This window comes from Procambarus clarkii, chromosome 71, assembly GCF_040958095.1.
Source record: "Procambarus clarkii isolate CNS0578487 chromosome 71, FALCON_Pclarkii_2.0, whole genome shotgun sequence".
Taxonomy (NCBI): domain Eukaryota; kingdom Metazoa; phylum Arthropoda; class Malacostraca; order Decapoda; family Cambaridae; genus Procambarus; species Procambarus clarkii.
Window position 1 is genome coordinate 11,263,561 of NC_091220.1, and position 24,616 is coordinate 11,288,176.

The 24,616-nt window shown below is 42.1% G+C and overlaps 2 protein-coding genes across 16 annotated transcripts in view; both read right to left on the reverse strand.

Moving 5' to 3' along the window:
• LOC123745527 (uncharacterized) overlaps nucleotides 1-10,498 on the reverse strand; it is a 38,006-nt gene extending 27,508 nt beyond the window's left edge. The window contains exons 1-5 of one of the 3 annotated variants that reach the window (XM_069311989.1): nucleotides 10,368-10,498; nucleotides 8,484-8,591; nucleotides 7,358-7,477; nucleotides 1,028-1,306; nucleotides 495-571 (exon numbers count right to left, since the gene is read on the reverse strand). In XM_069311989.1, the coding sequence (XP_069168090.1) occupies nucleotides 495-571; nucleotides 1,028-1,306; nucleotides 7,358-7,477; nucleotides 8,484-8,591; nucleotides 10,368-10,494 (711 nt within the window). In that variant the 5' untranslated portion in view covers nucleotides 10,495-10,498. Of the gene's footprint in view, nucleotides 1-494; nucleotides 572-1,027; nucleotides 1,307-7,357; nucleotides 7,478-8,483; nucleotides 8,592-10,092; nucleotides 10,191-10,271 lie in introns of those variants that run through there. The other 2 variants (XM_069311988.1, XM_069311990.1) reach the window with 2 other exon arrangements.
• A 4,588-nt stretch (nucleotides 10,499-15,086) lies between these two features.
• LOC123745528 (uncharacterized) overlaps nucleotides 15,087-24,616 on the reverse strand; it is a 103,184-nt gene continuing 93,654 nt past the window's right edge. For 8 of the 13 annotated variants that reach the window (XM_069312001.1, XM_069312000.1, XM_069311998.1 and 5 more), the window contains exons 16-18: nucleotides 24,459-24,575; nucleotides 23,637-24,257; nucleotides 15,087-17,688 (exon numbers count right to left, since the gene is read on the reverse strand). In XM_069312001.1, the coding sequence (XP_069168102.1) occupies nucleotides 17,539-17,688; nucleotides 23,637-24,257; nucleotides 24,459-24,575 (888 nt within the window). In that variant the 3' untranslated portion in view covers nucleotides 15,087-17,538. The remainder of the gene's footprint in view (nucleotides 17,689-23,636; nucleotides 24,258-24,458; nucleotides 24,576-24,616) is intronic. The other 5 variants (XM_069312003.1, XM_069312002.1, XM_069311999.1 and 2 more) reach the window with 1 other exon arrangement.

Sequence of the window (24,616 nt, forward strand, 5' to 3'; positions counted from 1 at the left end):
TTATTAGAGGCAAACACATAGTTGAACTTTCATACTCTTTCACAATTTATCCTGTAACAGATATTTATTGTAGTTTTAAGTATTGTATATCCTTTGTTTACAAAATGTATCTTTAATACATAGCTTTCTTGCATTTACAAATTGCATAAATCCATTTTGAAATAACAAGCAAATTTTGTTGCAAGCAAAGGCGGCAAGATTGACCGATGCACAGTACAAGCCAACATGTGGAGGTGGCTGGAGTGTGCCTTCAGGCAAGGTTGGCATGATGAGATCACAGCAATAACTACGAGTCAGTTAAGCACATCGGACACTGGTGACAAGATTCTTTAGCAGATCCAAATTTTGTTTACAACTTTTCCTGTTCTTTCATCCAAACTTTTATTACACATATAAGAAAAATGGTAACTGTTATTTTGGACACAGCCCATGTGTATCCAGAAATATAGCCAAAGCAATAGTGTTAATTAAAACCTGAGCTGCAGCTGCCTTACCTCACAATAGTAACCTAATTTCCCAGGTTGGTTGCTAATGTACTTCAGAACAATGATGTTTTCACCATAAGTTTCATCTAGAAAAGATAAAACAAATGACATTATCATTAAATATTATAAAATATATGATACCCAATTTACATTCAAGAAACCACTTAAACCATACCAATCACCCTAGGATACATGAAACAATTGGACACACACATTTTTATGAAGCATACATTGTATTTAGCTATACATTTCACTCTAAGTCAAACCTTCACAAAGCTTAACTACCATTCCTTCATACTTGCTTGTATTACCTAATATTATGCTTTACCAACATTGAAAACCTATTAAAAGGCAAAATGGTTTCAAGATCATGAAGAGCACCTTTCTGAGCAGAGCCTAACGAGATAAGTCATCTCTAACCATTATCAGTTATAATACTCAAATTATGAAAGCAAATTGGTCAAGAATAAAAATAAATATCTATTTTATATGAATTGAGAATAATAAAAAGTAATAACAATTACTTCAATTTCAGAACTCACCAAGCCTTTTTTTTTCATTATCACACCACTCTTGATCATGTTCATTATTAAACTGTATCAAGTCACACCAACTATTTAATGATGCCGGTATTAAAATTTGTTCGGCATTTTTGGGCATGGAGCTGGTATCGGCAGGTTTCCCCTCATCCTCCACGATGTTGGTCTTCTCAACACTTGTACTAGCACCATCCTTGCCTTGTTTTTGTCTCTTACTGTCACTCTCATCATTTTTGGGTGCTTCACGTTTGGCAGTTGGTGGCGAACTTTCATTTCTGACACCTAATAAAGAAAGACAAAATTAAATCTATATTGGTATAAAACCAGCGTTAAATGTAATTAAGCGCCATTTTCTGGGTGAATCTCGAAGGCTCCCAGGAGCTTACTGGGCTGATATGTATGTATTAGACTGTGGCATCAGTCAATTCGATGGAGTTCTAGCCTACCGGGGACCACGAGCCAGAACCTGGCCTCCTTAGGGAGGGACGAGGAGTAATAGCCTATAGAAACCCCCATGGGGTTGGAAGCAGTCTATATCTGCCATCTACCGGGTTAGGCACCTAGAAAGGTAGGTGTCCCCAAAAAAACTACACCTGGTTAAATATTGCTACTGAAAGCCTAACTAACAAGCAGAACTCCCCCAAACTGGCCAGGATCCTGTTCAACCACCAAAAATCCCGCGCCCGAATGTCAGCCCAGGACATGTTATCAAAAACAGTAGCCAAAGCTGCGAACTTGCAAATGTTGTGCACGGGGAATAGACCACAGGCTGGCTGGACCTAATAACCCTGCAGATGACCTGGGAGATCCAAACCCTGGAACAGGGAAGAAGTAAAACCAGGTCAACCCAAAGCGTGTCCCCAGCCACAGAGGCCAGGGCACACAAATAATGGCAAAGAACCACAACAGGACACAATACATGATGCACCAATGGCCTAGCCAACCAAGCACCAACAACCCAAGAAACCCTCTAGAAAGCAGCCGTGTATTCTTCACCAGAAAAGAATGAGACGGTTGCAAACAAACAAACAAACCGACCACCAGGACCAAAAGAGCAGAAACCCCTGCACCAGAGGAGGGCATAAAGCCCCCTGACCTGACCCCCAGAGGCCAATGCCAACAAGAAAAGAGGCTTAGAAAAACAATCCTGAACGAAGGGGGCACCACAAACCGAGAAAAGAGAGCACCCAGTCCAACGACAAGGATAGCTCTGGCGGCGCAGGAGCAGGCCGGAGGTGAAAGAAAGCACAAAAAAGCTTGCGGAATAGAGCAGAAGTGATATCTACCCCAAACTCAAGCTGAAGCAGCTCTGCCAACGGCGCACAACATGAGACGACAGTACTCGGCATAAGATGACAGCTCTGAAACAGTCAAGAGAAAGAACAAAACACCCCAATCCGAAATCGAAGATAATCTACGAAGAGACAAACAGTGACGAAAGGACCGCCAGGAAACTTCATATCGTACTGCAGCCGAGACGAAACACGCAGGTGGGACACCATCAACGAAGCCACCTGACCAACATACAGGTGGTGAGAAACCCGCGTCAGAAAGATCAGAAGTGAAGATCGGAGAACAAAAAATCTGCCACATACCAGACTGGACCGAGCTGCTGAAAGAGGCGGAGCTGTGGAAAGAACCCCGGGTTCGGACACCGAGCGAGCAGTGCCTGAAACCAAGGCTGGTCCGGCTGACAACAGGACTACTCTTCCTGGGAAGTCTCCAACCGAGCCAGAACTCGAAGCAACAGCTGGACCAGGGGAAAAGAGGGACAGGTAACCCCATCTCGACCAGTCCTGCCGAAAAGCACCGACCGCGGTGACCTCGCAGTCAGGGAAGGACATATACCCGGAGACGCCTCGACCATACCGACGCAGAGAGGTCCACTGCCGTACATCCGGCAGAGCCAACTGAAAGAGTGTGCATCGACTGTCCATTCCATGGATAAGGGAATGAACCGGTATAGGTCGCCCACCAGGACGTTGGACACTCCTTGGATATGAACCACCCGGAGAGTCAAACCCCGAGAATCCAGCAGATGAGTCACCCGAAGCGACCAGCCCCAAAGGGCAAATGACCACATTGAACTTCTACAGTTCAGACAATGAACCACTAGGGAGTGTGAACCACCACCAGTGGTTCATTGTGAACCACGCATGCCACACGGCTAAACAAAAGAAAGGGCAGTCTGCCCTTTCCAGCCAGGAAAACTTTGGCACCTCGTAATGAACCCAGGAAGGAAAAATGGAACCAAACTCAAAAGGAGGAAGATCCATGATCAAGGCAAAATCCAGGCCTCTCATGGTGTACGAAACAATAGCCTCCCAAACCTCCTTAGGTGGGATGCGGGAAGCCGAAATCCTCCGGAAAGAGGGAACCAAAGAACCCAGGGAAACCCGGAACTGAACCCAGGGAGGAGCAGAACCCATATCAAACTCGAATAGGGAGGGAGGAAAAGAAAATCCCTCTCCCAGCAGCAACAAGCCCCACGCCGAGGATACCAACTCCCAATCCTCCCCAGCCCTGGGATCCTCCACGTCAGGACCCGGGACAGAGTCACCCTCCAAAACCTCTACCTCCGGAGAAAAGGCAGAGTCCACCGAAAAAGCAGGGATGAAAGGGGGGGGGGGGTCTGCTGGCTCGACCCAAAAGCCCCAGCAGGAGGAACCCTGCGGATGCAGGGTTAAATATATACCTCCACCGCCAAACCAGAAGGAGCAGCTCCTGAAATCCCCCCGAGTTTCACCATCATCTAAACCCTGCCTCGACTATGAAACCCTCAGACGTTTAGGAGCTGGCAACAGGGAAGGAGAAGCAGGACAAACAACAGAAGGGGGAAGGACAAGGGGGCGCGGACGAAACCAAAGTCGAGGTGACTAATGCCAAGTCTTGGTGTCTATAACCAAAGCGGGGCATCCTCGGGGCATCCAGAAAGGCAACCAACCTAGCGCGTTGCAGCAAACTATACTTTGCATGGAACACTGAAGCCACCTGCACCCGAATATCAATATCAGTGGACTGGGTGAATTGAAGTACAAGCAAGGAACACCAGGAACATTGACCCAACAGGCTGCATTGCCAACACAAAGACGATGAGTGTCACCCTGAGACAAGGGGACAGAGCAACCTCCAAACTCGCACGAAGCGAGATGGGACTCGGAGGACGTATCTATGGGACCAATGAGCTCCTATGGGGTTTTCCAGAACCCATAGGCTGACTGGTATGGAAAGCCCAGACAAAGTACAGCTAACCGTTATCCCAGAACCAAACAAACAAAAAGCTGAACACCTGCGACGTGTACAATCACGGGTGTCTAGCAGAGGGCCACCAAAATAATACAAGTGGTTTTGTAGCCACACCAGGCAGACCCCCACCAGGCAACAAAACAAAACAAAAAACAAAAAACAAAAACAGCTAAAGCACAATTTTCCCAGGAGAAATTGAACCGGTGGCTATGTATATTATAAAATAGCTGCACAGTACCTTGTGCCCTGTCAGCGACAACACCACCACCTACCCAAGGTCAAACAGTGGCACGAAAACCCAGCTGACCCCAAGGGCATGCAATCACCGAGCAGCAAAAGAACCCTGCGGAGGCAGTTCTTGAACAGTTTGTGAACCACCACCACAAGGTGTTGTGTTGTGCTACAATCAAATAACTGCCACTCAACACATCAGCCTCAGAATTGGGGTTGGATAGCTGGTGCAGGGAAGTCTGGTGCTCCCCTATCTGGGGAAAGCTGCACAGACAGTGGCGCAGCAGCAATGGTGACGTCAAGCTTATTTGCTTGTATTAAGTTTGAGTTCTGCTTGCTAGTTCGGCTTTCGGTTGCAAGTTTTATCCAGCTGTAGTTTGTTTTGGGGTGCCTACATTACTGGGTGCCTAACCCGGTAGATAGCAGACATAGAATGCTTCCAACCACACGGGGGTTTCTATAGGTCATTGCTCCTCATGCCTCTCTGAGGGGGGGCCAGGTTCTGGCACATGGTTCCCGGTAGGTCTAGAACTCCATTCGCTTGACTGATGCCAGGGTCTAATACATTCATATCAGCCTGGATAGTTCAAGGAAACCAACCCCTAGAAAAGTGTCCTGTATCTAATGCAGTTGTATTAAGGATGTGAGACCGACCGCCATAGGCTTGGGAGCTTGACAAGCGTACCGGCCAAGTTCGCTAAACACAAAAATCCTACTAATAATAAAATATTGAAAGCACACTGAGCTATCACAGTCTGTTATCACAAACTTACGAAACGTTAGCAGTTATGAAGGAAGCTCACATCAATTCACCATCTTACCCAGCATACATAACCCACACCTGATATGTCATATACTTTAAGAACAAGAGGTCATAGATTTAAACTAGCTAAACACAGATGCCGAAGAAATATAAGAAAATTCACTTTCGCAAACAGAGTGGTAGACGGTTGGAACAAGTTAGGTGAGAAGGTGGTGGAGGCCAAGACCATCAGTAGTTTCAAAGCATTATATGACGAAGAGTGCTGGGACGACGGGACACCACGAGCGTAGCTCTCATCCTGTAACTACACTTAGGTAATTACATTAATTAATGACTGTTACCATTAAGATGCATTTATTCATTATCTAAATACAAAATGCTCCTAGAAATTTGAAAGGAATGTTCAACTTTCATCCGTCTGTCAGCCGTTTGCAATGAGTGAATGACCACAAAACCAGAGCACTGTAATAGTGCGCCTCCACTGGGAGCGCCGCCCTGGTGGCCTGATGCGGCAACACATCATCACCTCTGGAAATATAAGATCACATCCTATTTAGCAATTATCTTCCCAAAATATAAACTAAACAGCTGATCTTAGATGAGGTAAGAGTTGGGGTACAAAATCCACTTTAAAATATCTTTCCATAAATGTATGATGAAACATACTAAAATAATTTTTGCAACAAAATATCCTTGTAAAAAAGGGTGCATCCTATGTGAGGATACATCTTTTACGCTGGCAAATACAATAATTACCTGTTGTCATTAACACAAGGACCAGCAACATCATCACTACCTCCAGTACACATGTTGTCATTAACACCAGGAAATAGCAGCATTACCACTACCTCCCATACACCTGTTGTCATTAACACCTTGACCAACAGCATTATCACTACATCTTACCAGGGACCCTCTTAATTACAGACCTGTATCATTGACAAGCATGTAGTCAAAACATTAAAAAAAAAATCCAGCGTTGAATGTAATGAAACGCCATTTTCTGGGTGAGACCCGGAGACTCCCCGGAGCTTATCCAGGCTGATATGCTAATGTCAGACTTTGGCATAAGTCATGTGTATGGAGTTCTGTGGGCCTACCGGGGATCACGAGCCAGAACCTGGCCCCCTCAGAGAGGTATGGGGAGCAATGGCCTATAGAAACCCTCGTGTGGTTGGAAGCATTCTATGTTAGCCATCGACCAGGTAAGGCACCCTGAAAGATAAGCATCCCAAAGCAAACCCCTATTCTGATGAAAATTGCTACTAAAAGCCGAACAAATGGATAGAACTCCCCAAAAAAAAACTAGCAAACAACTATGACATCACATGTCGCTGCGCCGCTGTCTGCGCAGTTCCCCCCCCTCCCTGGGAGGGGGAAGGGGGAGCCCCCAGACCCCCGCGCTGGCTATCCACCGTCAGTTCTGAAGCTGGATGTCAAAAAACGAGAAAAACCGCCGACCGGAGGGAGGGAGGGATGCCGGGGAGCCTCCAGGTCTCACCCAGAAAATGGCGTTTCATTACATTCAATGCTGGTTTTCTGGGGGGAGCCCCTTCAGCACCATACACTGCCCACTCCCATGGGCAGTGTATGATGTCCATGTCTAAAGAAACACATCAATGAACTGGCTTTGCACCCCTGGAGAGGCCACTACAGACCAACAACTAGAGAGCGCAACTCCATAGTCTCCCGAGACTGATAGATGCCTACTACTTAACACCAGGACCAGAAGCACTATTGCCTTCTGGACTCATGGCCAGGACCTGCTGTATTATTCCCACTGTCAGAGGACAGAAACCCAGCACTTATGCTCATCAAGGTCCCCAAAGACCAACTACTCACTGACCAAGTTTCAAGAATTGTATCCTGGGGAAAACTCCTAACTCTCAAGACACATTTTACTGTTAGGTGAACAGAAGCATCAGGTGAAGGGAGACATGCCCAAGTGTTTCTGTCCCCTCCCCACTTCCCCCTCTCCCTCACTGTTTATCATGAGCATGCATGTAGGCATCTGTGAATACATACATACATTAAAAACCTATTCAAATTTTACATGTACAGTATGTCAAGTGAATAATACAATTGAAGCTCACCTTGGTCAATGCTATTGTCTTCCTGAATACTTGAACCAATATCCTCCCATGATGATAATACCACCATTGAACTTAAATCAAAACCCAGGGTTTTGGTCTGCTGTTGTACTGCAGGCTTGGCTGGAATTAATAAATGAATATTGATTAATACATTCAGTTATTAAATATTCCTATTACATTTTCACAGTTATTATGATACCAGTACAGCAACACTATACAATATAACACCTGCATATCTTGAGGTAATGTCCCCTATATGTAGTCCTAACTAGTACAGTTAAAAGTTTCACAGGTGCACACATTACCACCAGCAAAGAAAACAAAACTAGAATAGTATTCAATTTGTTGAGAACCTCATATCATACAGAGGATAAAAATATTAACTATAAAAATCCATGCCCTTGGAGTAGGAGTGCCTTGGGATTTCTCAAAGAATTGGGTTCCAGGCTCGTTGACATCACCAGAAACCCAAGGGCTGCCACTTTTTTGTTTTAGTGCCATAGTGAGGCAATCCAGAGGGAAAATGCCTGCTGCGTCCTTGGTTCCTGTCCGGAAGCGGAGGAGCTCCAAGAGATCCCTAACTTTTAAACTCACATTGTATTAACCAATGTACATATTTTAATTTTTAAATATCTAATACAGCACAACAAAACACAAAAGGAAGGGGGATTGTAAGATAAAAGAATATAAACTGTATTGGAAGGGATATAAAACTCCTCTTAAATGCACTGTGTGTGCTTTTCTCCAGGGTTAAGGGTTCCCCTCTTCCAGCGAGAGGTGGTACTCCCTTCTAATATACAATAAAAAAAAATTCTGGAATATATTATACATACAACACTACATTTTGAGTGCCATGATCACCCAATATAAAATAAAAAAATATGGTATGTAAAATCAAAACGAGACTAACTATATTATTGTTCTACAAAACTAAATTATGTAAAGCACTAATGATACATCAATGTGCAATTAGTCTATAAACTACAATTTGAAACCCAGCCATCTACATATTTGAACAAGACTTTTAAAACAAAATGCAAATTTCTATAATATTCTCTGCATGGAATTCTCTTGGCCTGTACAAAAGAAAGCTAAGCAAATGCAAAGCAAAATAGAATTATCATACTTTTCGGAGGAGCTGGCTTCTTAAATTTGCTGCTTGTGTTGGCAACATTGGCACCCATACTGGCCAGAATGGCAGCCAGGCCACGGCCAGCACGTACCTCCCTATTGCCTGTAAATACAGTACAGCATTTAAATAACAAAATGAACTGTCGAGATCTGTATTTTAATTAAATGTATACATTTAACTTATGTCTTAATTACACAGTATAAAGATAAAAGAGAAAGGAATCTCTAGGCAGGTAGCAGTCCGTTTGACTGGCAGGTTGAGCGATGGTCTTCTTGCAGCACTGGCACTCGATACCCAATGATCTGAGTGGTTAGGTACCATTCCTTAACTGTCCTCTTATCCCTGCTAACAACCTGTCCTCGTATTCTTTCCAACGTGCTATACCATATAGTCATACTGGCTTAGCACTTTCTTCTCATACTTAACTTACCCCACTCCAACCAGACTTTAAATTAATTCACATTGTCAGGGACAGGAGACTGGCACTCAGACTTACCTAGGTCCCCTCTTATGTTAACCACTAATCTTTCCCAAGATGCAACCCACAACAGTTGCCTAGGTCTCAGGTACCAATTTTACTACTAGGTGAGGGTGAAAGGTGAGTCAGGTGAAATGAAACATGCCCAAACATCTCTGTCCTGACTGGGGACTGAAACCAAGTCTCTCAAATGAGGGCTAAGGATATACAGACCACTGTGCTATAGGATAATACATGAGGCTACAACAAGGACAAGAGATACAGTGCTGTAATGAGTACAGACGATACAATGAGCATAGAGTACAAGCATAGGGCACCATAATGAAACAGTAGGCTATAAGAAAAATAACACGAGTACAAGATGAGATAATGAGCATAATGGATAATGCTGTAATTAGAATAAAAAGCAGAATGACCTAAGCCAACAAAAGACAAGTTTCTTCAAATTAATTTAAGATGTTACCGAAGAATACCAACACGTTATACCACAGTGATATCAATCTTTATGCTCGATGGATCACAAACAACAGGCCATCGAACACGGGGAAAGCCAATACCACTTGTTGGGGCTGCTCGTCTAGTACTGTATACAAGGTTCAAATTGTTCCGACTATTGGGGCGGGCCGCTCACTATACCATAGTAAGTAAACCCGCTCATCGGGATGGGCTGCTTGGTGTATCAGGATAAATTGCCTCGCTTGTCGGGTTGACATATCCTGGTATATCAAATCAACCAAGCAGGGCAGTATTATACCCGCTGGGGCAACTTATCCTATTAAAGTCTAAAGTTACAGTCTCCGTGGTGTAGTGGTAAGACACTCGCCTGGCGTTCCGCGAAAGCTATGTCATGCGTTCGTATCCTGGCCGGGGAGGATTTACTGGGCGCAATTCCTTAACTGTAGCCTCTGTTTAATGCAACAGTAAAATGTGTACTTGGACGAAAAAACGATTCTTCGCAGCAGGGGATCGTATTCCAGGGACCTGCCCGAAACGCTACGCGTACTAGTGGCTGTACAAGAATGTAACAACTCTTGTATATATAAAAAAAAAAAAAAACTGAGATGCCTGTTCCAACAAGCAGAGAAACCTATCCTGTAAACTGAGCAGCCCATCGGGACGACTTACAATAATTATCCTTTTACACCAGGCAGCCCATCGGGAGACTGGCGGCTCCTGTGGCATGAGCCTCCACCTTCCTCACCCAGCTGTGTTATTGTTTACACTCGACAACAACAATGTTGTGACCCTCCCCAGGGCTCAACAGTGGTCATGTCCAGTTCTCCCTGTTTCTCTCTCTCTCTCACCCTCTTCCTTCCCAGTGCCGCCTATGTCACCACAGACCAGTGAAGTGTTTGTAAGTGGCTCTCCAGTTGAGATATCCCGGGAAATAAGTGACTTACACTCGTCAGTGTCGGGGTCAGCCATGTTGTGTCGTCCGTGGACCAGTGTTGTTGTTGACACTTGTGGCAACACTGCTTCCCGGGACCTGGGCGGTACACCTTCACTATCTCTCACTACAACACTCATTATCTCTCTCACTACAACACTCATTATCTCCCTCACAACAATAATCATAATCACTACAATACAACACCGATAACCTCCCTTATTACCATTCATTACAAAATTCATATCTTTTTAAAAAATGTCTTTCTCGTATCTTTTTATTTATTTATTTAATTATTTACTTATTTACTTATTTATTTATTTATTTATTTATTTATTTATTTTTTTATATACAAGAAAGTACATTGGAGGTTAATGCGCGACTTATACTGAATTTTGTAACTAGCTCATATTTTTTTGTAACTAACCTCCCTATTACCATTCATTACAACACTCATAACCTCCCTCACTACCATTCCTAGATTTATCTGATTTTACCTGAGGGTCGCTAACTCCCTAGTGGCCCCCCGACAAGAACAGGAAGCCGGCGGCTTGTCAAAGGTCCCCCATTTGTCCTGATGATTTTATCGAGTTGGATCTTAAAATTTAACAGTTTTGGCATTTACAGCTTCGGCGGGTAGGCAGTTCCATGTACTCACCTTTTTGTACTCACCTATTTGTGCTTGCGGGGGTTGAGCTCTTTGGTCCCGCCTCTCAACTGTCAATCAACAGGTGTACAGGTTCCTGAGCCTACTGGGCTCTATCATATCTACATTTGAAACTGTGTATGGAGTCAGCCTCCACCACATCACTGCCTAATGCATTCCATTTGTCAACCACTCTGACACTAAAAAAGTTCTTTCTAATATCTGTGGCTCATTTGGGCACTCAGTTTCCACCTGTGTCCCCTAGTATGTGTGCCCCTTGTGTTAAATAGCCTGTCTTTATCTACCCTATCAATTCCCTTGAGAATCTTGAATGTGGTGATCATGTCCCCCCTAACTCTTCTGTCTTCCAACGAAGTGAGGTTTAATTCCCGTAGTCTCTCCTCGTAGCTCATACCTCTCAGCTCGGGTACTAGTCTGGTGGCAAACCTTTGAACCTTTTCCAGTTTAGTCTTATGCTTGACTTGATATGGACTCCATGCTGGAGCTGCATACTCCAGGATTGGTCTGACATAGGTGGTATACAAAGTTCTGAATGATTCCTTACACAAGTTTCTAAATGCCGTTCTTATGTTGGCCAGCCTGGCATATGCCGCTGATGTTATACTCTCGATGTGGGCTTCAGAAGCACAGGTCTGGCGTGATATCAACCTCCAAGTCTTTCTCTCTCTCTCTGATTCTTGAAGAATTTCATCTCCCAAATGATACCTTGTATCTGGCCTCCTGCTCCCTACACCTATCTTCATTACATTACACTTGCTTGGGTTAAACTCTAACAACCATTTGTTTGACCATTCCTTCAGCTTGTCTAGGTCTTCTTGAAGCCTTAAGCAGTCCTCCTCTGTCTTAATCCTTCTCATAATTTTGGTGTCATCAGCAAACATTGAGAGGAATAAGTCTATACCCTCTGGGAGATCATTTACCTATATCACAAACAGAATAGGACCGAGTACAGAGCCCTGTGGGACTTCACTGGTGACTTCACGCCAATCTGAGGTCTCACCCCTCACTGTAACTCTCTTTTTCCTATTGCTTAGGTATTCCCTTATCCACTGGAGCACTTTACCAGTTACTCCTGCCTGTCTCTCCAGCTTATGTACCAGCCTCTTATGGGGTACTATGTCAAAGGCTTTCCGACAGTCCAAATGTGTTTATAACCCTGTGGGTAAAAAGGATGCTCCTGTTTACAATATTGCATTGTACTCGCTTTGTTGTACTCGTCTAGTTGTACTGGCACAGACTGAGCTCTGGTTTTTTGTTCCCGCCTCTTAACTGTCAATTAACAAGTGTACAAATTCCTGAGCCTACTGGTACAATGGGTTGGTGAGATCACATAAGCTTGGTATTCTTGCATTCAGGCAAAGCCTGAATGCTTCCTGGACCTGCCTGAAACACTCAGTGTTTCAGGCAGGTCCTTAATCAAACATATCAGGTAAGATGAAAGGGTACATTGTAGCAAGATTTTATAGCAACCAATAACTACAATACAAGTTGACAGAGGTGATTACACTGGTAAGGATATTTGTCTTAAGTACTAATATTGGGGACCTTACCTTACCTTACCTTGAGGTTACCTTGAGGTGCTTCCGGGGCTTTGCGTCCCTGCGAAGAACCGAGGGAAGTGGGTAGTACAAGATACAGTGTGAGTTTGAAGCACAAGGTAGGAAACTAGGAGGATGAAACTAGGTACATTTTTATTTCCCTTTTGAACAGGGCATGGGTTGGACAATTGTTTAATTCATCAGGGAGTGAGTTCCAAAGACTGGGCCCTTTATTTGCATGGAGTATTTGTACAGATTTAGTCTGACTCTGGGGATAACAAAGAGATATTTATTTCTGATGTGGTGCTCATGGGTTCTATTACATCTATCAAGGAAAAGGTTCAGATCAAGATTAGCATTTACAGATGAGCAATCTCCGTGGCGTAGTGGTAAGACGCGCGGCGAACGCTTTGTCTTGGGTTCGTATCCTGGCCGGGGAGGATTTACTGGACGCAAATTCTTAACTGTAGCTAAATGTTTAACTCAACAGTAAAATGGGTACTTGGTTGTAAAAACGATTCTTCATAGGGGTCGTATTCCAGGGTACATAGGATTAAGGACTTGCCCGAAACACTACGGGTACTAGTGGCTGTACGAGAATGTAAGGACTCTTGTATATATATAATTAATTAATTTAAGAACAGGGTTTTGTACGTGTAGATAGCACATGAGAATGTGTGTAGTGAGTGTATGTTTAGCATGTTAAGGGACTTAAATAGAGGGGCTGTGTGCTGTCTGAAGACAGAGTTTGTTATAGTTCTGATTGAATATTTTTGCCGAGTGATGATAGGCGTGAAGTAATTTGCAGTGGTTGAACCCCATGGACAACTACCGGATGTAAGATAGGGATTGACGCAGGAGGAAATGATGTTGGTTGAGTCAGGAGTGAGGAACTGATTCAGAGGTATAAAACAGCCATAGAATTAGTTAGGAGCAAGGGAGGAACCCCGATCATGTGTGGCATTCTTCCAAGAAAGGGAGTTGGAAATGAATGGTTTTCGAGGGCACTTGGTGTCAATTGCCGGCTGGAAAGATATTGCAAATCAAATGCAATATCTTTCATAGATAACTGGGAACACTTCTATGGAGGAAATGAAATGTATGCTCTTGATGGGGTGCATCTATCGAGGGCTGGGGTTGTTGTTGTGAACTCGTTGGAACGAGTGGTTGCAGGCGTTTGTTTGGGTTTAAACTGTTAGTAGATAGAGGTATGGGAATTGACATGGAGGAAGGAGGTAATAAAAGTATGTATTTGTTGGAGAAAGAAACTGGCAAAATGATCAGGGAAAGAGAAGGGCATCAAAATAACAATACACTTACGGTATATTACACTAACAGTAGCAGTCTAAGAAACAAAATAAACGAATTAAATGCTCGTCTGTACAGGAAAAATAGATATTATTGCACTTACAGAAACGTAGATGAATGTAAAAAAAATAGTGTGGGGATGGCGGCTTAGCGGCACTTTTTTTCGGGAAAAAGTTCCGTTAAGACCCAGCGGATTCAACCAACTTTTGAGATAAAGGACGCTACACCCCCCCCCCACCGTTTCAATGAACTTTCAGAAAGGGGGTCGCTAAGGTCTTAATATTTTCCTATGGGGAAAATTATTTTATAGATCATAGAAGTTTGTTAAGAGTTCTCATGAGAGAAATTCAAAATTGTTCAGAGTTCAGTTTTTATGAAGATATTTCAGAGTTCATATAATCATATGAGTTTATTTAAGAGTGTAAGAGAGAAATTTGTAAAAAAGACCATTTTTCAGAGAATATTGTCAAAGAAGTTTGTTATAAAAATTCAGGGGCAAAGTCCGCTTTCGTATTACTGATAATAAACGGTCACAAACAGATATCAGATTGTTTTACACAAATCAACCAAGACACCTCAATATGACCTTCAACACGTAAGCCATTAAGTTGCCCAGAGGCTACCTGGTAACTGGTAAAACACCGTAGTAGGGATCACACGCTAAACTCATTTTTTTTTTTTTAAATCGTGTTTAGCGTGTCGGTTTTCCAGTTAATTTAAAACAAAATCGTGTTTAGCGTGTTGGGGGTTCCAGGTAAACTCTACGGACCATTTTTTTTTTTTTCAAAGACCATTTTCGGATAAAGCGATCATAAAAGTTTATTAAGAGTTCTTATGAGGAAAATAATTTCATAGAAGTTTGTTAAGAGTTCTTATGTGGAAAATTCAAATTTTTTCAGAGCTCAGTTTTATGAAAATATTTCAGAGCTCATATTTTCATAGAAGTTTATTTACAAGTTTATGACTGAAATTTTGATAGAGATGTTCATAATATGAACCCTGAAATATTTTCATAAAATTGAACTCTGAAAAAATTTGAATATATACTGTATACAGTATTATACAATATATTTATTTTTCCTCACACATAAGCATGTGTCCTCTTCATCTGAAATCTTAACAAGTGAAAGGAGAACGATAAAGTATGACTGGTCTGCCTTCACTCTCAAAACTACAAACTACCAAATCAAGATCACTGTAGCATTATAAATGAAAACAATTTTTGTACACACATTTATTTAAAAGTAAAAATATACTTTTACAATGAAAGTAAGACATCATTAATATTCTTGAACATTAAACTTTGAACATTAGTGGTTTTAACAAATTAAAATGTACATTTGAAAGGCTGTAATAATAATTGACTCAAATGCTTTAATTGGATAGAGGTAAGCATCACTGATACTACAATTTTGTTTTAAAACAAATGTACTCTGTTGTAGAGCATATCAGATTCTTATGTCTAAATACTTCCACTTGTAACACCTTACTGGGGAGGGTAGTGTGGCAACACCACACTGGGGAGGGTAGTGTGGCAACACCACACTGGGGAGGGTAGTGTAGCAACACCACACTGGGGAGGGTAGTGTGGCAACACCACACTGGGGAGGGTAGTGTGGCAACACCACACTGGGGAGGGTAGTGTGGCAACACCACACTGGGGAGGGTAGTGTGGCAACACCACACTGGGGAGGGTAGTGTAGCAACACCACACTGGGGAGGGTAGTGTGGCAACACCACACTGGGGAGGGTAGTGTAGCAACACCACACTGGGGAGGGTAGTGTAGCAACACAAAACATTGGAGGGTAGTGTAGCAACACCACACTGGGGAGGGTAGTGTAGCAACACCACACTGGGGAGGGTAGTGTAGCAACACCACACTGGGGAGGGTAGTGTGGCAACACCACACTGGGGAGGGTAGTGTAGCAACACCACACTGGGGAGGGTAGTGTAGCAACACCACACTGGGGAGGGTAGTGTGGCAACACCACACTGGGGAGGGTAGTGTAGCAACACCACACTGGGGAGGGTAGTGTGGCAACACCACACTGGGGAGGGTAGTGTAGCAACACCACACTGGGGAGGGTAGTGTAGCAACACCACACTGGGGAGGGTAGTGTGGCAACACCACACTGGGGAGGGTAGTGTGGCAACACCACACTGGGGAGGGTAGTGTAGCAACACCACACTGGGGAGGGTAGTGTGGCAACACCACACTGGGGAGGGTAGTGTGGCAACACCACACTGGGGAGGGTAGTGTAGCAACACAAAACATTGGAGGGTAGTGTAGCAACACAAAACATTGGAGGGTAGTGTAGCAACACAAAACATTGGAGGGTAGTGTAGCAACACCACACTGGGGAGGGTAGTGTAGCAACACAAAACATTGGAGTGTAGTGTAGCAACACAAAACATTGGAGGGTATGGATCAAGTTATACTCTTGATAAACAATGTCGAACTAAGAGCTAAGAAACTTGTGTGTCTTTACCAATCTATCGGTCAAAAACAACGGTTTGCTCGACATTTTCTTATGGGTATCTTAATTACATATTTTACACATCTTGGTCATAAACAACTTGGCTTCTACCATCATACTGAAATCATATCTTTCAATGGAATATTTGTTACAGTACCTGCTTGATGGGGTTCTGGGAGTTCTTCTCCTCCCCAAGCCCGGCCCAAAGCCAAGGCTATGCTATGCTACAGTGAAATAAAAAACATGACAAGAGGCATGATAGAATTTAGGCTCAAGGGCCTAAACGTTCGGTGTTGTGACCACGGCTTTACAACCTCTGGTGACGGAAGAACTTGTGTAGGATAAAATTTCATCACTAATTTAGTAACTTGAAACTGGCTTAAAATTGATAAACTCTACTGCTTTACAACAACAGATTTTATTCTAATTAGACTACCCTAGATTACAAACATTAGAGATATTTGAACCATACATCAGTAATATCTAATGGGAAATTGTAGCAACACTGACTACATTTGTTTATGAGCATTTAAAAGACCATGATAACAGTATGAAAGAAAGTACTTTAAGACACAGTGTCCTGATGTTCTAGCACTAGCTTGTGACTTGAGCCATGTTTTACCACAATAATCTGCTCATCACCACTATTTTCTCCCCTCAGAACCCTCACAATATTGACACAAAAGACATTTCCAATAAAATAAAAATTAAGGATACTGTCAGATATAACAATCAAACTTCATTTCCTTTTGCAGATAACATTGCAGACCTTTAGTACAATAGTAACAATGTGTTGGAGATGATACATAAATGCTGGCTTAAGTGTACTGGTACAATAACCAATAATTTCATAGCTGTTTAATTCTGGTCTTGTTAAAAAGTAAAAGTTCTATCTTTAACTACAAAGTGCATTGCAGGAAGAAACACACTACAGGGCTAAAAATCACTGCAAACATGTCTGCATTTCAAGAATTAGATTTCTATCACATAATTTTCAACTAAAATTATAACTAAGTTATTATGAGCAAATTAAATCTGAGTTATCCTGTTCATCATTATGAATTTTTTTTTTACACAAGACAGCCACAAAGCATTGAAAAGGTGAGATATACTTGAAGTGTAAACAGTCACTGTACTGCCCTAAAGCAGCAGGTACAACACTATAAAGATGGCTATATACAAGCCTCGTCAAGCTACTGAGTGTATCCAAATGTCGGCGATGAAGAGGTGGTAGAAGCTGCTGCTGCTGCTGCCGCTGCTGCCGGTGGTGGCGGCGGCGGTGGTGGCGGCGGTGCACTGAAGAGCGAGTGTCCACTTCCCTGTAGAGGCGTGTAAGAGCAAAACTAGATTGATGGATTAAAAAGCATTGATATATTGTACATGTATTGAAAATATGTTCCAATTAAATTGAAAGGACCTATAATTAACATCTTTTAGTTTAATCAATTGGTTACAGCAAAAAGATGTTTCATCACAACATTAAAGGTCATACATAATACTGCATAGGCAAAATCAAGCTTTTATCATTTGGATCTTAGTTACAAATATCATTACTTAATTACCCTAGGATATTTACCATAGTGTACTGTACTTTTAGTATTCAAAATATATAGCATCCCGGATAAATAAGAAAACTACACGACCACACTCATAAACAGCCGTACTCTACAGCTTCTTAAGACCACGTGTACAATCCTCTTTGTTAATTATTAAATACAGTGCACCTTTCACCTTTTACAAGGTTTCACCTTTTAAAGCACCTTTCCTTATCAAAATTATTGTGTGCTAACATTCTCTTTGTGATAAGATAATTGCAGACACTGAAACTGGAAAACCCCAGCATTGAATGTAATTAAACACCTTTCTGGTAAAGCCCTGGTGGCTCCTTGAAGCTATCCCACTAAGATGACTCCCAACTACTGGATCACATCAGTCACACAAGTCCTGTTTGGACTTATTGGTACCAGAACCAGAAACTGCTCCCCACTCACAGAAGCATAGAGCACGGGTGACAATTATCATCACCTTCAATGGAAAAGCACATGACTGATGCCAAAGTCTGACATTAGCATATCAACCTAGTAAGCTCCGGGGAGCCATAGGGACTCCCCCCCAGAAAAAGCAACCAGCAAAATTAGTGAAGACAGCAGCAGAAGCATAAGGCATCAAAAGGACAGAGGGCAAGCTGTCCCACGGAGTATCACACTCCGGCAGCCGCCCATCAAGCCCCCTCATGCTGGAAAGGGAGGTAAAGTGGGGGGTCAGCAAAGCTTTACAGACAATTGCAAGCTTCATACAAAATGAAACCTCTAAAAGGGCAAAAGATTCTGAGGAAAAATTTGGCTCATCAAAACTAGCTCATTTAATATTTCACACATTCTTTTCATTCTCTGTGCAATTTGTTCTCCATTTTCAATTTCTGAATTTCATTCTTATAGAAAAGGCTTGGGTCCGTTTTATAGTTGTCCGCTATCTCCTTTCTCAATGTTTCTTTTCTCTCTCTTCTCACTGCTGTGTAGTTGTTTCTTGCTTGTTTGTATGGCTGGTGTGTTTTTTAAGGGTTAAGCCTCTTCCTATACTGATTACATTTTTTGACTTTTGTTCTCTAGGCCTCTCACAATTTCTGTTGAATCCAATCCTGTTTTCTAGTTCTACATCTCTGGCTTGGTATAATTTTCTTGTACCTTCATCACATCTCTCAAAATCTGGTACACATCTCATTTATTTCCTTCTCTAATAACACAACTTCCCAATCAACTTCATTAAAAACTTTGCTATGTTCTCTATAGTCTCCTCTCTTGAAATCAAGTTTTCCACCATTTCTCTTTCTCCAATCTTTTCTAGGTTATAAGGCCTTGTTTATTAGATTTCCAAAACCCCACGGTCACTCTTGCCCAATGGAGGAAGGTACTGAACATTAAACATCTCTTCTGCTTCTCTGGCAAATACCAAACTCAGCAATGATGTAACATCTCTCTCTCTCTCTCTCTCGTTCTCATGGCCTGTTTATCATGCTGATACATGAAAGACTCTAGGATGAGGTTTAACAAGTTGGTGGGTCCAGTTGTCTTCTGTCCCTACTTCATAGGCTTCCAAGTCTATTCATTTCAAATTGCAGTCACAAAACATCAACAAGCACAGTTTATTTTGGTCTGCTTTTACTATAATCTTTCTCTTGATTATTACAGGTCCTCTTTTCTAGTCATATAGTTTTTCTTTAGTCCAAGTGTTACTTACTAGTGGAGTGAAGACAGTTATGGTTATCAGTTATCATTCTAACGGCAGATCTCTAATGTCACTGTCAACGTCTTGTGGCCTCTCATGTGTTCTTTTGCATTTAGTCGTTCCTTCACCAGGTTTGCAAATACTCCACCGTTTTTAAATTGTCTGACATCTCCAAATGATATCTCTCAGTTTTCTCATAAATATATCATGTTATTGTTTTTCAAGGTGTTTCTGTAAGCTGATAGCTGTCTTGTGGTTGCTTGGTATACACAGTTGGTGTTTACGGCCTAGTAACCTGGTGACATTAAGAAACGCCTGAGATGACGTGAGCAATGATGGAAGACGAGATTCTCCTGTTCTGCAAACAAGCAACCCGCCTCTACGACCTTCTGACACCACTCCTGCTAAGAGACACCGTTGGTACATCCAGTCCTGCTCTGCTGTGGTCATCTGCGACAAGTTTAACATCAAGACTACCGTGTGAACTGTGATTGATACGAAGGCGTGTGGACTGTCGAGAGCAAGATTAATGGCCGAAGTAACAGTATTCTACAGCTGTCACTTGGCACTCCGCTCTACTACACTCTGTCGTCATTCAGGAGTACCGGATGGGAGTACAAGAGGACCAGGTATTGATGTCTACACATGGGGAGAAGCAAGATCGACACCGTCATCGTCAGCGACTACATTCAGCATCCAGCAGCATCGATTTTTTTTCTCGTTTACTCAATATGAACAATTGATACAAACAACAAAGTGGCTCTGAACATCTGTGTAAAGAACATCTGGACACTTTTGTTTAAATGTTGAAAAACAGAGTTAGAATCAATTCTTTATAAATGTTGAAAAACAGATTTAAAATAATTCTGGTATAATATATGAAAATTTAACTATAAATTGGTCAGTAATCAAAATCGAAGCCCCTGTGTAATTGTCTCAGCCCAGAACAAACGGTTATGGAAAATTATGTTGTGCTATTTTTTTTTCAGAATGTTTGAACACAGGAGAGGCGGACCAATATAAACATTGACACTTCTAGTGAGTGAGAACACTTGGCTGTACAGTCAGCCGTAACCTGTGATATAGTATAGGAATTTTTATTTTTAGATACATGTAATAAACGTTAGGTGTGTTCCTTGATGGGGAGTGGTTAGTACACGGATGTGAACTTGATAGTTCCGTAGTACGCTCCCGGATGACTGAAAGTTCAGTCTGATGATATAACTTTAATGTTTATGTTTGAGCACGGTGTGGCCGGCTCTAGAGGACACATGGACTTGGCTAGTGAAGAGCCAAGAGAGTTTAATAACTAGTTTTTGATGGTAGAGTAGGGACATGTTATTTAGCTATGTCAGTAAGGGTAGGATGTATGTTTCCTGATATTGGAGGATTGCTGTCAGTTGACAGCTGAGAAATTTATGAAATATGAACATGTTCATTATGATGTTGGACTATTATTTGTCAAATTTTATTAGTTAGGTTAGCTTTTGTTTGTGGCATGAGTTGAATTGTGGGTTTGGATACTAAACCTCGTGAATTTTAACAAATTAACAAGGTTTACTAAGTGCTTGTGCGGGGGGGTTGTAACAAACTAGGCTGTTGTAAGAATTATCCAGAGGGGTTTATCGACAAAAGAGAATGGGAAGCTGAGCCGCATGGTGACCTGACCCCCAGGGGAATTCGCGGTGGAAATAACCGACGCTTTGTTCATATCTGCGTATAATGAATCATCCTATAGTATTCAGTAATTTAGAGAAAATTAGCCTTTATTCATTTTTATTAAAATTGTATTGTATAATAGTACTGGATACAATATCAAGAGTATTCTAATTATTGAGTTTAAGTCACCATCAGTGACGTCACGAATCAGATCTAACTTTTAAGGCGGAGTGACCGGCGGTCATAGGTCAGCAGGGTTGACATGTCTAATATTTCTCAAAGTTTTAATAACCATTTTTGTGATCGGGAACAGCTCTGCCGTTAGATGTTTGTAATTTAATTCAGTAAAATAATTCAACCAGTCTGGATCAATTCAGTACAAACAGAGTTTAATTGTTATAACTTAACATTGCTAAAGTAACTGGGTAAGCGATGCGGAAGGATACAATACTCTGTCTGGGGTAGTCCAGACAAGGAAAAAATCAGTGTGGAAACGGGAGCAGCTGGGATAAGAGGTCAAACATCTTACCTCTCCCCAAGACCAGCCAAAACATCTAGCTGGTCGCCCAAGGTATAGTTGCTATTGTTAATTATAGAAATAGTCTTCTCATTTGCCACTCAGGTCAAGTAGGGAGTGTTAAAGTGATAGGGAGTGAACACATGTAGATTTTGTTTTAGTTTTCTTTAAATAAATTAAATTTGTTATTAATTTGCATTTTATTGTTTCCATGTGTTTTATGTGTATACTTGTCCTGGTCACGTGGTCCACACGAGGCAGAGTTGCATTGGGCGCCGATTCTAACATCGAATCGGAATTATCATTACCGTGTAATTTATTCCACACTCAAGGTCATCGTTTATAGTGGGGATCAAGCCCCTAGGTTGATTAATTAGCGTGATCGATCCAGACCTCGATCATTGCTCTTGTATTACTGGTCTGGTGGTGGCAGCAGAGGTGACTCTAGGGTTTTGTTCAGAGCTTAGGTCACGTCATACTGGGTGTAGAATCCTAAGTCGGTCAATCGTCTTAGGACCACGTGGCGTGGAGTTGGCTTTGTTAAAAGTTTTGGAGTCCCTTGGTTTAGAAATAAAAGTAAGAATACGGGTAGAGGGAGTAGAAAGAAGGAAGTAAAGAGAGAGAAACCCTAACCCGTGTTACAAGAACCTGCCTGCCCACAAACCTATTCCTTCCACTCATCATCAGCTCCCCCCCCCCCCCACCAGCTAGCCATCCATTCATTCCTCCCACCATCCATCCAACCTGCCTGGTAGCCAGCCATCCATTCATGCAACCATAGTCTGCTCATTGTCCTGATTACTGAAAAAGTTTCAAACATTTAAACAATCTTTGGTTTAGTGGTGTCTCAAATATAAAAAGCAGGATATAGCCCATATAGGTTGCTAAATTGACAGACTATGTAGAGCAAAACTATGCCATCATTTTGACGCCAAAAATATACTTCAATTATTTCCAGCCAAAAAAAAAAAAAAAAAAAAAAACTAATTATTAAAACTCAAGCCCTGCAAGTGAGCGACAGTTACTCGAGCTCAGTGACAACTCCCTGAAGCCAACAACAAATGAGCAAGGACAGTCCCGTCAAATTGACGGAGAAAAGAAGAAGAGATCAGTGGAGTCTGGAAATACAAATGGAAAATCATCGGCTCCGAAATCATCTTGAGATGATTTCGGGGCTTGGTGTCCCCACGGCCCAGCCCTCGACCAGGCCTCCTTTTTGTTACACCCCTCCCCCAGGAAACAGCCTGTAGCAGCTGTAACTCCCAGGTACCTATTTACTGCTAGGTGAACAGGGGCATCAGGGCGAAAGAAACTCGGCTCATTACTTCCAACTCAACTGGGGATTGAACTCAGAACTTCAGGATTACGAATCCAAAGCGCTGTCCACTCGGCTGGCAGACCCCCTGCCAGCTGTCAAAGTCAAAGTAATAAACAAACAAGGTGCCAAACTGGGAAGACTGTGTAGCATAGGCTCAAAAAAACCATTATGCAGTACTGTACTATGTAAGGATGGATAACAAGTAAAATGCACTAAAAGTAAGAAAATGCACTAAAATGCACTAGAAGATGATGTAAAAACACCATAAATAACTTCAAGAACAAATGCAACACAGAAAATGACTGTCAAAATATTTATAAGTTCAAGAGTGCAGAATGCCTTAGAGGCAGTGTACAAGAGTTAGACCTTATTTCTTGTAGCTACTGATAGGTAAGCATTTACACCCAATTACTTCTACCACACTAGCATTTAATTAACAGGTAAAACACAAAATAAGTGGGGGTCAGTTACCTACAACTTTTAAATTATTCCATGCACTGTTTAATAAAGGAAAACTATACGGGTCAAGATAAAAATATTTACAAATGGTAAAATAAGAGACTGGAACTCACCGGTGGGAAACCATAGAAACCAGCTGCGGGATTGAAGCTGTGTAATGCGGGATTATAAGCTGATCCAGCAGCGCCGTAACCCTGCACTGCATTGTAATTCTGAGCTGGGGATCCATAACCTTGTGCAGCAGAAGTATAGCTCTGTGCTGCAGCATTATAATTGGTTGCAGAGTTAAAGCCCTGTGCAGCAGGATTGAAGCTCTGTGCTGTAGAGTTGAAACCCTGCACTGCTGGAGTGAATGCCTGGGCTGCAGGGCTGTAACTTTGACCTGCAGGGTTGTAACTCTGTGCTGCAGAGTTATAACTCTGTGCTGCAGGGTTATAATTCTGTGCTGTAGAGCTGAAATTTTGCTGTGTAGCATTATAAGTTTGTGATGTCGCTTTGAAACTTTGCGATGCAGGTTTGTAGTTTGGTGGTGGAGAATTGAAACTCTGTCCTACGGAGTCAAAACTCTGTGCTGGCTTTTGATCATTCTGCACATTATTGTCTACTATGTTAGTCTGGGCTGGTTCAGGTTCAGTCTGTTCTTGAACCTTACTAGCAGCATTGGCTCTTTCTATCTGTGCTGCTTTCTCCAGTTCCAATACAATGTTGAATTTAATCTGAGCTTCTGAAATCAGCTGTGGGCAAATGAAAAAAAAAACAGAATATAAATACATATATAGATAAGAAAAACAATATTTTTCTATTTTACTAACATTATAACCAATAAAAATGTTGTTAAGGATGACAAAAATGGCTATATACAAATAATTAGTACACTGTAGAATGCATTACATGATGAAAGATATCAAAATCCAGAGTAAGAGTTCATAACTTACATGCACGGTGTTAGTATTATCCTTTTTCTCGTGGAACTCTTTCAGAGTCTTCAAGAGAAGAGTAACGGCCTCTGTTGCAACCTTCGCATCATCCTCATCTTTCACTGCATTCTCAGCCTGTTATAAAGATATTCATTTAATACAAAACGATTTGGAGC